The 16,745-nt window shown below is 42.5% G+C and overlaps 1 protein-coding gene across 2 annotated transcripts in view; it reads right to left on the minus strand.

Moving 5' to 3' along the window:
* COL22A1 (collagen type XXII alpha 1 chain) overlaps positions 1 to 16,745 on the minus strand; it is a 188,388-nt gene that overhangs the window by 160,955 nt on the left and 10,688 nt on the right. Inside the window, exons 2-4 of one of the 2 annotated variants that reach the window (XM_079984147.1) lie at positions 5,386 to 5,501; positions 3,252 to 3,416; positions 610 to 1,176 (exon numbers count right to left, since the gene is read on the minus strand). In XM_079984147.1, coding sequence (XP_079840273.1) covers positions 610 to 1,176; positions 3,252 to 3,342 — 658 coding nt within the window. In that variant the 5' untranslated portion in view covers positions 3,343 to 3,416; positions 5,386 to 5,501. The remainder of the gene's footprint in view (positions 1 to 609; positions 1,177 to 3,251; positions 3,417 to 5,385; positions 5,502 to 16,745) is intronic. The other variant, XM_079984146.1, reaches the window with a different exon arrangement.

The raw sequence follows: 16,745 nt of genomic DNA on the forward strand, positions 1-16,745 counted from the left end.
AATGAATTCCTATGCCCCACAAATAACCCAGAGATGCATTTTAAATAAAAGGACACATTCTACTCATGTAAAAACACGCTGATTCCCAGACCGTCTGCAGGCCAGATTTAGAAAGTGATTGGGCCGCATCCAGCCCCCAGGCCTTAGTTTGCCTACCCATGCTGTAGGCCTTCTGCCCAACAGAGATCTCTAGATATCAGGCTACTATCCCCTAACTCCCCTATGTGCCTTTAAGTGAACAAATTGTCTCTCTTTCAAGCTTACAAGTCACATAACCATTGAGTGAAGAAAAGCTGATGTGTGATGACATCATCATATATGAAAGAGTCACATGCTATGTACATTGCTAATTATAATTCCATCAGGTACCCATGAGAGCATGGGTCCAAGGCCACATCCATTGACTTAAATTCAAGTAGAATGCTAAGACAGAAAGAGTACATGTTAAAACATTCTACATAAAATTATTCATTCTTAATCTAAACCTGACATGTGGTGGGACTTCAGAGTACCTTCATTTTACCACATCTAATGAAGCCATAGCTCTCCAAGCCCATAGAAGATTGGCTGTGAAAACCTTTGCGCCAAAGAAATGACTTTCTTACTTACTTTCACAAAGCCTTCTCCTCAGTTTCCCACGTATCTTGTCAATAGCATTGTAATCTGACACATGGAACACATGGGCAGACTTGGGCTCTGAAGCAATTTCATCCAGCTCTTCTTTGAGGGCCTCACCAACCCCTACAGCAAAGATCCTTATGCCCGCTTTATGAGCTGCAGTGGCCGGATCCAAGACATAATCCTGGCTCCGGCCATCCGTCAGAAGAATAGCCACTTTTTTGATGGTGCGGTCGCTTGGCCTTCCACCAGCCTCCGTGGAAAAGCTGTATGTGTTGATGTACCGTAGGGCATCACCAGTATTTGTATTGCCCCCGTAGTATTTGATATTCCTTGCAGCTTCTTTGATCTCCTCCCGAGTCCGATATTTCCCAAGCTCAAATTCAGTAGTTGGTCTGTCGCTATAGCGGACAACACCAACCCGGGTTTTGTCTGGTCCGATCTCAAACGTGTCTACCAGATTAGCCACCCACTGGCGGACCTTCTCAAAGTCTTCTTTCCCCACACTGGAGGAGGTGTCCAAGATGAAGACGAGGTCATAGTGGACATTCTTGCAACCTGCAAGGGAAAATTGAGTATCTCCTGAGACATGGTAGAGGAAGACAGCCACCAACATCACAACATCTGGGGACATTTCTGCTCATCATAGCAATTTCTGCTTGGGGGAATGTGTGGTCAGCCTTCCACAGAACATGTTCCACCTTGGAGAACCATTACCGAGTCTGTCCTTAGAGTTTAGTAAGGCCCAAAGCAGATCTGAAAACAGATTTTGCTTTGTTATGCAAACTTTCTCTCTTTTCTCTCTCTGTTGTGGCTGCTGTGCTTTCGCCTACTCTGTCTGCATGTCTATGAGGCAACTATTTTCTTTTGAAATCTTAACAGACTGCTCTCTGTTCCCCCTCCTTCCAATCCCCTTTAACTCAACATGCTTAAGAACTTTTTGGCAGATCAAGTGTTGCCTGCCTTCAAACCTGCCTTCACAGACAGTACAGTAATAGCAAACAGTTGGCATTCCATGTTCTCATTTAAAAGCACCATTATATTTTATTTATTGTCAGCCTGGAGAAATGCTTTCTTTTACAGCGGTGAGAAGTTTTACAAGATTTGTTATATATATATATACTAATAACAAAACCTAAGTGTTGACAAGGGGGTGAATCACTGGACTGGAGATTGAGTTTTTTGACAACTGAAGAATTCAATTGCTAAGGAAGTGTTGCTACATGCCAGTGAAGAGCGAGCCAAAGATCAAACCCAGGACACCATTTTGAGAGAGCAATAGGGCATCTTGACCTCATATTTCAAAGCATACGTGATTATCCCTGAATAAAGCTTTTAACTTTGACCAAGTCAGTGCTTTCATGCACTGAATGAATGCAGTTTTAGACCAATGACTTTCAAACTATGTTCCAAAGAGCTTCTTCGGAGGTTTATCAGAGATTCTTCAGAAAGGCTCAGTGAACATAATGTCCTTGAAGGACTCATTGGACTTAATTAAACTTGCACTGGTTGCTGATATGCTACTAGGCCAGGTTCAAGTTTTGTGAATTAATTTTCAAAGCCCTTAGCAACTTGATACCTTAAGACTCATCTGATTTTTTTAAATCCCTACCCAATCACTGAGGTCTTTTGCATATCTTATATCCACCAGGATCTCATCACTATGGGTCCAATTCTGTAGAACTTTCTCACAGTTGTGATCAGACAGATTCCCTCTCTGTTGATCCTTGGTGAAGACTTCCTTTTTATTATTTCAATTCATCTTAAGCTATAAATGATTAAATAAATCAACAAATTAATAAATGCACATTTGCAATGCATAGCTCCAGAGAAGCATGTTCTAGGATATGATCTCAGTAGCCATAAGGGCAACAGGAAGATTTAGGAGGCCAGGACAGTCTTCTGTGTGAACTGACAGCGCAGTGTGGAATAGGCCCCAGAATCTGTTGCAACTTGCAGGGATTCCATACCAGAAACAAGGGACCTCTTCAACAAACACAGGCATTCCTAACCACAAATCATTTTTTGTCATACATTTCATTCCTACCGCCAGTTTGTCTCAATCTTCGGCAGTTATATCTATGACTAAGATCACAAGCGTTTATCAGATCATTTGACAATTGATCTAATGAAAGACACATATCCCTTTCAAAACATCGCATTCCTCTCTTTCTTCCAGAGGTTTAGCAGAGTCCTACATGCGGCCTACAAGAACTACAATGGAGTAGTGGCTATGCATTTTTCTTTAAAGGCAATTCCCATTGGGTTCAACAGAACTCACTTCCAAGTAAATGTACATGGGATTGCAACCTGACCTACCAATTGAGAAGTCCTTGATTCACCAGTCACCTTGGCCAAGAACTAGCCAAGTGATCTTGGGTAAGCCACTAGGACTCTGCCCCAGTCACCAGAACACAGAGGTAATAAATAATGTTGATCTACCTTATAGGGTTGTTGTCTGGATTACTGAGGCTCTATATACGAAATGCTTTAAAAATAAATAATGTATTATCTATTTCAGACTTTTGAACTGCTGTCATTCTGCTCTATAGGTTTATCCACCACAACATGTGAAAAACAACAACAACAAATAATTCATTTATAATTCAATTACAAAGAGTGCCCCTGCTTACCTGCTCTCTGTGCCTGAACGTTCTCTCCACCCCAAAGGAGCAAAAGCAGTATCAAGGTGGAAGGTATCGAGTATCTTCCTGCAAAGGACATGACTCCCTTCTTCTTCTCCAATATAGTATTCCCTTTTTTCCTTCCACAATGGTAGTTATTCTACATATCCATGTCTAGGAGTGGGGAGAGAAAAAGTCACAGGAAAAATTAGAGCAAAATGTAATTATTATGAGAAGGAATCACCAACCCGCAAGAGCAGGAGGAGAAAGGGAGAATATTAGAGGAGGAGAAAATAAAAAATGGTTTTCCAACTGTACATCTTTTCATTGGAAAGCTGCTTCCTCTCCTGGTTTTCCTCGAGACACTGCAAACTGTACACAGACAAAAGCAACAGTGCAGAGTTCACCAGTGTGCAAAAAAGCAGCTTAAAATGTCTTTGTTACAAGCGCACAAGCCCAGTTATCTGAAGGGAGAAGATTAGCACATTATTTAGGTTGACGCGAGTCCATCTTTGACAGTACACTCAGGGCAACAGACCGGAAATTATCCCCAGGGCTGGGCCCCTCCATGTTAGACTTGTGCCTCCCTGGGATGTTTATTTACAATCATTCCCTCTGAACAGAACTGATTGAACATTGTGAGATTATACCCACAGCAGTGTCCCTGGCTGCTGCTGTATATGTTTAACCTAAGTTGCACCCTCCCTGTGTAAATCTTTGTGCCTCCTGCAAAAATAAAATAAAAAATAAAAAGAGTTTCTTCTGCGAATCATGGCTGTAAATAGGAGGTGATGCAGGGAAGTGGAAGAGGCAGAATAAGAGCTGATTAAGAACATAACAAGGACTTAGGCCAAAGACCTATATAATTCAGCATCCTGTTCTTCCAGTGGCCAACAAGATGCAAGCAGGAGCTACAGTAAGTCCAACTTGTGATTCTCAGTGACTGGTAGTCAGAGACATATGAAAGTCAGGCTTGAAGGCTAATGCTGGGTCTACATGTGTAGCAGAACATGGTGGACAAATACATACCGCTCAACCACCCCATTTTTAAGCAGGACGTCTTGGAATTACAGAAGCCAATAAGTTTCTGGCTGGATCCTGGAATGTCCTGTTTTTGGTCCAGAGCTTGTACCAGAGCACAAGGCCAAAAGATGAACATTCAGGCATGAGTCAACTGGGTTGCTCCGGAATGAAAGCCTCTCACTCTTTGGTCTTGCAAGACCAAAAAATATGAGTGTTTTTGCTCTCGCACTCCCATGCAATGTGAAAGCTTAGGATATACAGTCGTCAAACAGAATCTGTTCCAGAATGAATGAATGAATCTTTATTTGCACCAGCCATCGGTCATAGCAATGAAACAACAATACAATATACAAAGAATAGAAATAAAAAGTCAATTGTATAAAATACATTTTGAGGTTTTGAATCAATAGTCAAATGGTGGATCTTATTCTTATTCCAGAAGTTTGTTCGACTTCCAAAGCATTCGAAAACCAAAGCGCAGCTCCTAATTAGCTGCAGGAAGCTCCTACAGCCAATCAGAAGCTGCAGAACCCTGTCGAATGTTCGACTTCCAAAAAAATGTTCGAAAAGCGGAACAGTCATTTCTAGGTTTCAATCATTCGGGAGCCAAAATGTTCGAGAACTAGACTGTTCGAAAACCAAGGTACGACTGTAAAAAGGAGCATCCCAAATTTTGTTCCCAGGATGTTGGAGGGCATGTAAGTAGATTGTACATAGTCCAGCTACAAGTGGAGCACATGGATGACTGCTTCTCCACATGCCCTTTACCCCTCCTATCTGAATCTGTTTTCTTTTTTAAAAAAAGTAATTTCCCCATCTGAACTTGAGCAACCCATTCCAGTACTTCTAGAAGCTGTTATCCCATTTTACTCAGTGTATAAACCAGACACCAGAGCCCAGATACCTTGTAATGAGTGCACTGTGTAGCCATGATCTGAGGTCTGAGAGTCTGGAAAGGAAGAAGGCCCAGGATGTAGCAGAGAAAAACAGAGGTGGTAGAGGAGGCAGTGGAATGAAAGATTCATTGATCACCTCGCATCTAAAAAGATATTGTAGAGTCCGAAAAGGTACAGAAAATGGAAACCAAAATTATCAAGGTGAAGACACAAGATCTACCCACCTGGGAAGAACGGCAGATGAAGGTGATGGACTATATGGAATTGGCAGAAATGACTGGCAAAATCCGAGACCACGGAAGAGTCGGTGGAGGAAGACTGGAGGAAATTTAAAGACTATCTACAGAAACATTGTAAAATTAATATTTGTTAGAAAGATGTTGGAATAATAATATATGATGTTAGCAAGAATGATATAAAGGATTTGGGAATAACTGACTGTTAATTGGTGAAAGGAGGAAAAGTAAAATTACATTATATTAAGACAATTTACAGGACAAAAATTTTAAAAGAGGGAAAGGATTTGCTGAAATAGATAATCGACCTAGAATACAAAAAAGGGAGGTGTGAGGAGGTCAAGGAAACAAGCTAATGAAAGAATAGAAAGGAGATTTGATGCTTTTTCTTTTTTCTAATTTTGTTTTGGTTTAATGGGTTTTATTTCTCTGGGTTCCCCCCCCCCTTTTTTCATATTGTGGTGTGTTGCTTGGTTTTTGTTTAACGTGGTATGTTCATTTTTTCTTTTTGTAATTCTTGAAACTTTAATAAATATCATTTAAAAAAAAATATCAAGGTGACTGGCTCCCCTAATATATTCATTTTATGCACATTCTCCCTAGTATATTCATTTCATACACATTACCTGAGAACTGCAAAATTCAAAGAAGTGTGAATTCAGAAAGATGGCCTTTCTTTCAGAAAGTGAAAATTAGATAAGTTCACTTCTAAATGCAAATGGAGTCAATTTTGTTCCCAGTCCTTAGTCATGATATAGTGACATGCTAAATGGATGTTAGCAGATAGCAACTCTAACTGGGTGTAGTCCAGTAATTCTCCACAAGGTGTCCGAACAGCATCATGAGATCTGAAACTCTATTTTTAGTCGCAAGCTGCCTAACTCACCGAAACAGAGTTGCAGCGCCATAATCCATGAGAACAATTCCTGGTGTTTAATATTCTGGAAAACCCTAATCCTGGCTCAAATAAAAACATCACAAGGTTGGCTTCCATGTCATGCTCGTTTTCATAGCAAAGACACTGAGAAGATCTACTACCCGTCATAGCAGACAGGATATTTCCTCTGCTACTGGATACAGGAAAAGTCTGACGGAAACCAGAATGAGAGTATAAACTCAGGCGGCTTTGTAAGATGGGGTGGTGTTAAGTTTGTTCCGATGCTCTTGGGAGTAAAATAATGAGAATGCACTTGATTAAAATAGTGGGAGAGGGGTTACAGACACTTCAGGTTACAGACTCAGCTAACCCAGAAATAGTACCTCGGGTTAAGAACTTTGCTTCAGGGTGAGAACAGAAATTGTGCGGCGCAGCGCAGCAGCCCCATTAGCTGAAGTGGTACCTCAGGTTAATAACAGTTTCAGGTTAAGAACGGACCTCCAGAACAAATTAAGTTCTTAACCCGAGGTACCACTGTAGAAGAAGGGCAAGAGAGGGGGGGCGTCTTAAGCATATCTGGTGCCGTGGTGCAAAGCTCCCTCCGCCCCCCCCCCATTTCCCAGAGTTTTTGAGGGAGGACGGCGCTGCCGGTGGGGCTGGAGGAGGCGGACAGTGGCTGGAGGGGGGCTCCTCCAGTGGGGAAGAGGTGGAGACTGGACGCAGTACCTTCCAGCTCAGCTGGACGCTTCATGTTGCAGTGGCCATGACAGATGGAGGTTCCGGGCACAGCGCTGCTTCGGCGCGGCATGGCGGAGGTGGGCGAGGGTGGTGAGCTGATGCTGGGAGGTGCTGCGCCCACCCTCCGCCTCTTCCCTGGCACCCTCCAGAACTTGGCGCCCTGGCACCCCGCACCACTAGCCTCTATGAGTAAGACGCCCCTGAATTGAGAGAGGGAGATGGAACGGACATTGAGGTGGCACAGAGAAAGGAGGAAAGATAGCTATGCAGTTCCGCAATGTTGCCAAAGTTCAAAGTTTTATTGCGGCAAAAGCCAGCGACACAGAACACCACAAGGTCAAACAAAAGGAAATCAACAACAACATCAAAAAAAAAATACACAAGGGAACTTCGCAGTGTGCCATTCAACAAAAGAGATTTACGCTTCCTGATTGCTAGAGTGCAAAATTTGGCCACCTCATATGATATTGAGCTTGAGGAATCTTCCAGAAGGTATTTTCGTAGAATTTCGGGGGAGGATTCCAAATAATGTTGTAGGGGTATGAATTTTGATAAAAGCGGCAAAATAAGTTGAACTCGTTCTTCCCTATAAAATTCGCAAAATAGAAGGATGTGAGTGACAGATTCTACCTTATTAGACATACAGGGGCAGAGACGCACATGCATTGGTGCCCGCGTAAATTTGCCGTACAGCACTGCTGAGGGCATTGTCTCAAAGCGGGCTCTGGAGAAAGCCCATCTATAAGCTTCGTTAGTGATGTTAGTTAAGTAAGGGGCAGCTGCAAAATTAGGCCACGCTTTTAAACATCTATACGTCTCCAGGAGTAGGGCGTCTTCTTGTTGTAATTCGACATCGTAAAGTCTCTGAGTGATAATCACTTTTGCCTTGTTCAGAGTTCCATTAAAAAGATTTTCAGGGTTTAGGCCAATTTGTTTGATCTTGTTAGTTATTTGCATAAGCCAAGGAGGATAGGGAACTGCGGCCAGGAGGTAAGGTAACAGTCCCTTAGGATTGTAATGGATTTTCAGCCAGAGGGATATACCGCAATGTTGCAAACTCTTCCCACTTTCAGTTTTCACCCCCACCCACTGTCAGCATGCAGTCCTCAATAGATCCCACCACCTTGCCAAGGAAATGCAGCTCTTGACAGATTCCCCACCTCCTGATGTAAAAGGGCCAAGGGAGGTGTTGTGCCATTCAATCTGCCTCAAATTGAATTGTACGTTCCTGGTAAGTTCCCTTGAATCTCTCTTAAAAGAATAAAGACACCACAATCCTATTCACAGTCAACAAAAAGTAAGTTGACTCATGTTCACACAGTAAAGGTAAAAGGTAAAGGTACCCCTGCCCATACGGGCCAGTCTTGACAGACTCTGGGGTTGTGCGCCCATCTCACTTAAGAGGCCAGGGGCCAGCGCTGTCCGGAGACACTTCCGGGTCACGTGGCCAGCGTGACATCGCTGCTCTGGCGAGCCAGAGCCGCACACGGAAACGCCGTTTACCTTCCCACTGGTAAGCGGTCCCTATTTATCTACTTGCACCCGGAGGTGCTTTCGAACTGCTAGGTTGGCAGGCGCTGGGACCGAGCAGCGGGAGCGCACCCCGCCGCAGGGATTCGAACCGCCGACCTTTCGATCGGCAAGTCCTAGGCGCTGAGGCTTTAACCCACAGCGCCACCAGTACACCATATCAAACCTGAAGGCAGGCTTAAAGACTTAAAGTTACAAATAGCAACATATGATGGGGGACATTCCAAGTGCTGCCAGGAGGAACAGGAAGTTTCGACTGGCTGGACCAAATATTCCCTTGCATGTCCACCCTAGCATTACAAGGAATGTTGTATGTGACTGCTACATGTGGATCACATCCCACAGTCTGGCCCTTCCAGAAAACCTATATCAATTTCTTGCTCCCTACACTATGCTCAGGTTGCAATTCACACACATTGATCCCTTGCGTAGATGTGGTGGCTTTCAGAGAAGCTATAAATGCTCCCCTGACAGAGTAGCAGCCCTGAAATTCCAGAGCAAGGACCAGCTGAGACTTTGGAGGTGTATTTTTGCCTGCAGCAGACAGACTCATGGAGTCTGAAGGCTAAACATTAAATGCCCTGGAGTGTGCCCAGCCCAGCTTTTGTGTCCCTGGGGAAATGAAATAGCTCAACCTTTTCATTCTCTGTATATATTAACATCTCCACGACCACCAGTAGTTGGCTGGGGAGCTAGAAAAACACCCAACATGCAACCAAAACCAGTCCCCAAACCACTACCATGTTCACACCTGAATGTAACTATCACCATTCACTTGACCATTAAAAAAAAAGTTGTTCCAAACCATTGAATACGGGGAGCTATCCGGTGTTCTGTTCACTATATGTAGTATTTATTGACAAGGTAGAAGGGTGATATTTTGATTTAGGTGGGAAAGATGCCAAAATCAGTTTCTTGCAATTTCTCATTTTCTCCAGTCTCAAATTCAACCTGAAATTCTCCAATCTCCAATATTTGCCACATTTACATTTTTGAATAAAAAACCCTCTTGAAAATTCACCAGGATTTTAGTACACATTTTCCCTAACTTCAGTATACCTGAAGGAGCGTCTCCACCCCCGTCATTCTGCCCAGACACTGAGGTCCAGCTCCAAGGGCCTTCTGGCTGTTCTCTCACTGTGAGAAGTGAGGTTGAAAGGAACCAGGCAAAGGGCCTTCTTGGTAGTGGTGCCCATCCTGTGGAATGCCCGCCATTCAGATGTCAAGGAAATAAACAGCTATCTGACTTTTAGAAGACTTTTAGAAGACATCTGAAGGCACCCCTGTTTAGGGAAGTTTTTAATGTTTGAAGTTTTATTCTGTTTTAGTGTTCTACTGGGAGCCACCCAGAGTGGCTGGGGAAACCCAGCCAGATGGGTGGGGTGTAAATAATAAAATTATTATTATTATTATTATTATTATTATTATTATTATTATTATTATTTACTATTGCAAGCAATCTCATAGTTCTTCTTTAGGTGAAATTCAGAGGCAATTTTGAGCTGATTTCTTTATATTGTCCAGTTTGGGCAACATATCTCAGGAATGTTAAGGGATGCAAAAAAAAAAAAAAAACTTTCAAAAGAACAAACTAAATTCTTCGGGGGGGGGGGGCGCTTCCCCACCCTTTGTTCCCGCCTCGCAGTAGATCCTGAAACTCCAAGCGAGGGGCTTTTAAAAAGAAACAGATTTCACACAAGCCAATCGCTTCATGCTGTTTATATCTGCGTGGAAGATATTCTGGCTCCATGGATGAAATCTAACCTTTTCTTTTTTAGCGCAGGACAGGATTGTGTTAATGAAAGAGCCAGTGTGTCATGCCTTTTTATAGGAATTGAAGAGTGATGGAGCAACAGGCCTAAATCTGGTTTGGGGGTGGAAATACTTGCCTGTTTCCCCTATAAAGGGCAAAATATGAGGAGATGCTTGAGGGCACCTCACCTATGGGCAATACACTAATATCTATATCTATCTATCTGTCTGTCTGTCTATCTATCTATCTATCTACAGAGAATTTGGTGGTTCTGACCTGAACAAGCTTCTTGACAGTGGACTGCTGCTCCCTCATGTCACAACCAGGGACAGCCCTATGAAGAGGCAGAGTGAAGCAGTTGCCTCAGGCGGCAGATACTGTAGGGACAAGTGGTCTCTCTGCATATGCTTTGGGGAAGGGCGCCATCTTGTCCTTTGCCTCAGGCAGTGCCGAATTTACATATAAGCTAAACAAGCTATAGCTGGATGTACGTTTCCAAAATAAAAGATAAAAAATAAAAAACAAATAAAATAAAACCTACATACAGCAACAGTGTTTTGTGTTGTGTAGGCTCCTATGATGTAAGTCATGGGCCCTTCCTGCTAGCCCTAAAATATCACTGGTTTGCTCCTTTCTATATATAGGGTGCCTACATTCTGCATGGACTGGTTGCATGGCAACATGGGCAAATGGCTTGAGATACCTATTAGGTCCCTAAATTACCATATAGCATATATTCAACACAAAAAGCAGTGACAATTTGTTGTTGACAAAGGACAGCTGGACAAATAAAGGGCCCCATTACCTTCAGTAGCTTAGGACCTCTTCAGACCTAAATCTGGCCATCTTGTCCTTTGTCTTAGGCGGCAAAATGTCTTGAGCCGGCCCTGGTCAGAGCCACCCATGCATTGCCAAAGGTTTTTGATTTGGTTTGTATAAAAGCCCGTGTAGTGTTGTGGTTAGAGTGTCCCACTGGGTGGGAATGTAAAAAAGTAAAGAACTTCTGGGAAATGATATATAATGAGATGAAAAAGATGTTGAAATATACTTTTTTTAAAAAAACCCAGAAACATTTTTACTTGGTATTATAGGTCAGGACATTAAAAGGCAAGATTTTAAATTGTTTTTACATGCAACAACTGCGGCAAGAGTATTGTTAGCCCAGAAATGGAAACAAGAAGAAATTCCGATGAAAGAAGAATGGCAGATGAAATTAATGGACTATGCAGAATTGGACAAAATGACAGGAAGGATTCGAAACCTGCGGGACCAGAGATTTACAGAAGATTGGAAGAAGTATATGAATTATTTGAAGATCAACTGTAATCAACAAATTACACTAGTAGGACTACAAGGAGAAATATACGAAGTGTTACAAAGTAGAAAAAGATAGAGATATTGGTTATGAGTTTGAAATGTAATAGGGAAGATAAGAAATGCATACTGAGAGATTATATTGGAATTTTTTTAAAAAAAATAATAATATTTATTAACATTTTAAAAACATTTTCTTTAGATTGGAAAATTTTCAGACAGGATTGATGGAAGTCAAAAATTTAAATAAGATGTAAAAGTATGTTTAATTATTGTTGAAAATGATATGTTAAGAAAAACTAATATAAAAAAAATATATAGAGAGAGTGCCCCACTGGGACCTGGGACAACAGGGTTCAAATTGCCCGCTCAGCCATGAAGAGTTTGACCTTGGGCCAGTCACCCTCTCTCAGCCTAACCTACCTCACAAGGCTGTTGTAGGGATTAAATGAGGATGGGAGACAACCATGTACACCACCCCCCCGGAAAAAGGTGTGATATGCATGTGTTAAATAAATAAAGTGTGCTCGAAATTATAGACAAAATTATCATTAGCATTATTATTTCAAGCTATCAGACACCCTTCAACATCAGGCCCCAGGGAATGTTGCAACAATTTAAAATTCCACATTAAAAATGGTCTTAAACTAATTAAAGTCACATGTGATATGTGCAAAAATAATACATACAATGCGCATTTTATATGTATAATGCATGCAAACACACAAGCTTCATGCTATACTATATTTCTACCATATTATTTTATAAGTATGAAGCATATTTATACAGTTAAGAATTTGCTGTTGTTTAGTCGTTTAGTCGTGTCTGACTCTTCGTGACCCCATGGACCAGAGCACGCCAGGCACTCCTGTCTTCACAGTTAAGCATATTGCCGTATTTATGTGCTTATGTGCTGGTTGCTTTAGGAAACCGGGAGTGTATAATAATAATACTAATACTAATACTATCACTAATACTAATAATGATACTAATCATCATCATCATCATCATATGATATACAACAATTGTTTGTATTTTTAGCAGAAATAGGGAGGGGAAATACTTGCTTTTTGTCAAGATCAAGACCAAGATGGGAATGTGGGGGACTTGTGAAAATAAGCCTGACATGGAGATTTAAAAATAAATAAAAAATATTTCATTCAAATCATCACTTGATGCAACATTGGCTTCTTGGCTGCTGACCTAGGTGCTACATTTGTGGCTCAGTGGCTGTCAGCCTGCAAACAACAACAACAACAATTGCATTCCCATCAACTGTTGTCTCACACTATACCACGACAGCAAATTCTGGATAATCACTCTTCACCTAGTGCCCTCTGAGAGTCACACAAGCTGAGAGTTAAAGGTAAAGGTGAAGGTACCCCTGCCCGTACGGGCCAGTCTTGACAGACTCTGGGGTTGTGCGCCCATCTCACTCAAGAGGCCAGGGGCCAGCGCTGTCCGGAGACACTTCTGGGTCACGTGGTCAGCGTGACATTGCTGCTCCGGCGAGCCAGAGCCGCACACGGAAATGCCGTTTACCTTCCCGCTGGTAAGTGGTCCCTATTTATCTACTTGCACCCAGGGGTGCTTTCGAACTGCTAGGTTGGCAGGCGCTGGGACCAAGCAGCGGGAGCGCACCCCGCCACGGGGATTCGAACCGCCGACCCTTCGACCGGCAAGCCCTAGGCACAGAGGCTTTTACCCGCAGTGCCACCCGCGTCCCCAAGCTGAGAGTTACACCCTGATGAAATTGGGTCACAGCTCTTGAATTTTGTGCTACATGCAGTTGTGGGTGTGTTTGCTTTGTTTCTAAATGCAGATTAATATGGAATCAGGACAGAATGGATTTATGAATGAACACGTGTGAGATTGACACAGGCCAGATATATACTAATCTGACTCTGTCACATGTGACCTGCTTCTCTGCTCAGCAAGCTCTTTGGATAATACAGCTGCTGCAGCAGCTCTTAGTAGTGGAGAAAATTATCCCTGCACTGTCAGGGACAAACCTTTATAAAACTAAAGAAGCTATAGCTTCAGGGGCCCTAACCCTGGAGAGGTCCCAGAACCAACTTTGGGCCACATCACTTTTTTTTAAGAGTCTAGCATACCCGATTTGTGTCACACAATTCAAATTGATTCTTTTTTGTTGTTGTCTATATTTCAAAGTTTGAGAGTTAGTAGCATAGATGTTGTAAAGGTTTTGTAACCAAGCCCACTGAGGAAGATAACAATCATTACCCAGACCTGACTTCTATAATAATAAAATGATAATAATAGTAACAACAACAACAACAATTTATTATTTATACCCCACCCATATGGCTGGGTTTTCCCAGCCACTCTGAGTGGCTCGCAACAGAATATTGAAAAAAACGATAAAACATCAAACATTAAAAACTTCTCTAAACAAGGCTGCCTTCAGATGTCTTCTAAAAAGTTGTCAGATAATCAACTAGAAAGACAGATAGTCTCACTTAGTTCAATGGGGCTTACTCCAGCCTAAATGGATAATGGATTGCAGCTTAAATTGTGTAGAAGGTGTCAATTAAGTACAAAAAGTAATGTCACAGAAAAAAATTCAACACAATTGTGAAGGACATTAAACATTAAAAACTTCCCTAAACAGGGCTGCCTTCAGATGTTTTCTAAAAGTCAGATAGTTGTTTATTTCCTTGACATCTGATGGGAGGGCATTCCACAGGGCGGGCACCACTACCGAGAAGGCCCTCTTTCCATGGTTCCTGTAACCTCACTTCTCGCAGTGAAGGAATCACCAGAAGGCCCTCGGAGCTGGACCTCAGTGTCCAGGCAGAACGATGGGGGTGGAGATGCTCCTTCAGGTATCCTGGGCTGAGGCCATTTAGGGCTTTAAAGGTCAGCACCAAAGGAGCTCCCATAACTATTCAAACTTCCAGACCCTCAAAATGTCACTGGCCTGCCAAATATAAATATCATGGAGACAGGGAGAGAGGTAGCATGGCTGCCAAATCTCACCTGAAGCAAAGCAAAAACTGAAGTTATTTTGAGGGTCCTGATCAGAGAAAACATCTGCAAAAACAAAAGAATTCCCACCCAAACCCCCAAAAAGTTTCCAGTTATATTAACGTATACTTCATAACAATGGCAACTCATAGCTTTGTGGAATTACAGGGTTCTATAATTCTGTACATTGCAAATATGTCGGACTCTTTCTTGTGCTGTGGCTCTCAGAAGCTCTAAAGGGGAATAGTCAGACAAAAGAGTCTTTTAAAAAGTCTGGGAACAGGCAGCAAAGAGAAAGAGAGGGGAAACAATACTTTAGAATGGGGCACCAATCTGGGGAAAAAGAAGAAAAAGCCTTCCATGTTTATCTCCATGAATTCCTCTGGTTACCTCACTTGATTAAACAGGAGACGGTTGGGTTTCTCTCATAGTCTGGAATTTAGAGAGGAGATAGAGGGGAGAATGTGATGAAGGAAGCAGGAAGGAAAGCTTCTATGGCAAAGCATGTTACAGACAGGGAAAGGACTCCCTGAAAACAAAGTTCTTCTAAGAGCCCACACTGAGATTTCAGGGCCCTTGTTGCTGCACAAACAGCATTCATGGAAGAGTCTGTCATGCTGGTAGCTTTGCAGAGGACTGACCCCTCTGGCACAGGAGCCTAAAGGAGGGTCACCACAACTCATTCTCTGAACAGGCTCTTGGCCACGTCTTGCCCCCACCCCCTGTCTCTGGCAGGTGTTGACGCAAAGACCGGTCAATAGTCCTGACATTCGCTGGAAGGAATTCTAACCATCTTGCTATATGGTTCCATTTTCTATTTCCCTCCCTCTCTCCTCTTGTCCACTCTTTTACTTCTGATTGAATGATTTATTACGGTCACAGGCCAATACAACGAAACACACAAATAAAATTGTACAACTAGTTAAATCAATTAAAAACAAATAAACTTGTTATTATTAAACAATTCCATAGAATATGATCAACAGACTCTGTTGCTCTAGCTCCACATAAACACATACATATGATCATTAATTGGGATCATGTTGAATTGTTGATTTATCAATGCAGAAGGCGGCACATTAAGACAACCAAGCAATCTGAAATGGGCTTTCAGGGTTTTAAAGTGAAGCTCAGAAGAAACAGCATCACTTTTGTAGGATTTAAACATCTCAGCAACACAGGGCATGGTTAAACTGTTCCTGTTTGTGATGAACAGAAGGGTCAATTAAAACAACGGGAGGAGGAGGAGAAGCTCATTACAGTCGATCATATACCTGATCGACTGTAATGAGGGAGAGATCCTCAAATGGAGTCTGCTCTTCGTCTTCCATGCTAGGAGAGAGGACCTCAAAGCGATTGTGTATTTCTAAACAATCAGAGCGAACCCTGGGCCTCCTACTTCTTTGAGTCACGTTTCTCCATATATCTGGCTCCTGTGTTGGTGAACTAGCCTCCTTCTCAGGGGAGTCCCCTGTCTCCTCCTTGGTGAAGATGGTGTGCTCTGTTGCTTCCAAGAAGAGCTCCAGCTCTCTAATTCTTTGGAGCGTAGATACACGTTCCTCCAGTTGCTGGACTTTGCCTTCTAAGAGGGCAATCAACATGCAATTGCTGCAGGTAAAGCTGCCTGCAACCTTTGGCAAGATGGCAAACATCTTGGCAAACATCTTTTGGCAAGATGGCAAAATTTAGAAGGCAATTGGGCCGGATCTGGCTCCTGGGCCTTAGTTTGCCTACCCATGCCTTAGAGACTGAAGATGAATAGCACCAGTTTCCGAGCACCAAAACCACCCCACATTCAGAGTTTACTGCAGAATTTGCTACTGCAGCTTCACAGATTAACAGAGATAATTTTTATATAATGGCTGAGCTTTACCATTCATAACTCTGACAGCTTCACAGCAAGCCCATGAGAGAGGAAATTGCTTCTCCCTATTTGCCATCATGCAGCAAAAACAAATTTTGGGGATAGAAGTTGTCTTCATGTATATCTCTGAGCATGTGAACTCTGCACCCATGGATTAGGGAGCAGGTTTTACTCTGCTGCATATTTCATGACTTTAAATCTCTGATGGTGTTCTTTCACCAAAGAGTACTTGCCCCAAACCCCAAACTAGCCCCAAGAATACTTGGCATCCAGGAATTCGCCTT

The sequence above is a fragment of the Podarcis cretensis genome (genome assembly GCF_951804945.1).
Source record: "Podarcis cretensis genome assembly, chromosome: 7".
NCBI lineage: Eukaryota > Metazoa > Chordata > Lepidosauria > Squamata > Lacertidae > Podarcis > Podarcis cretensis.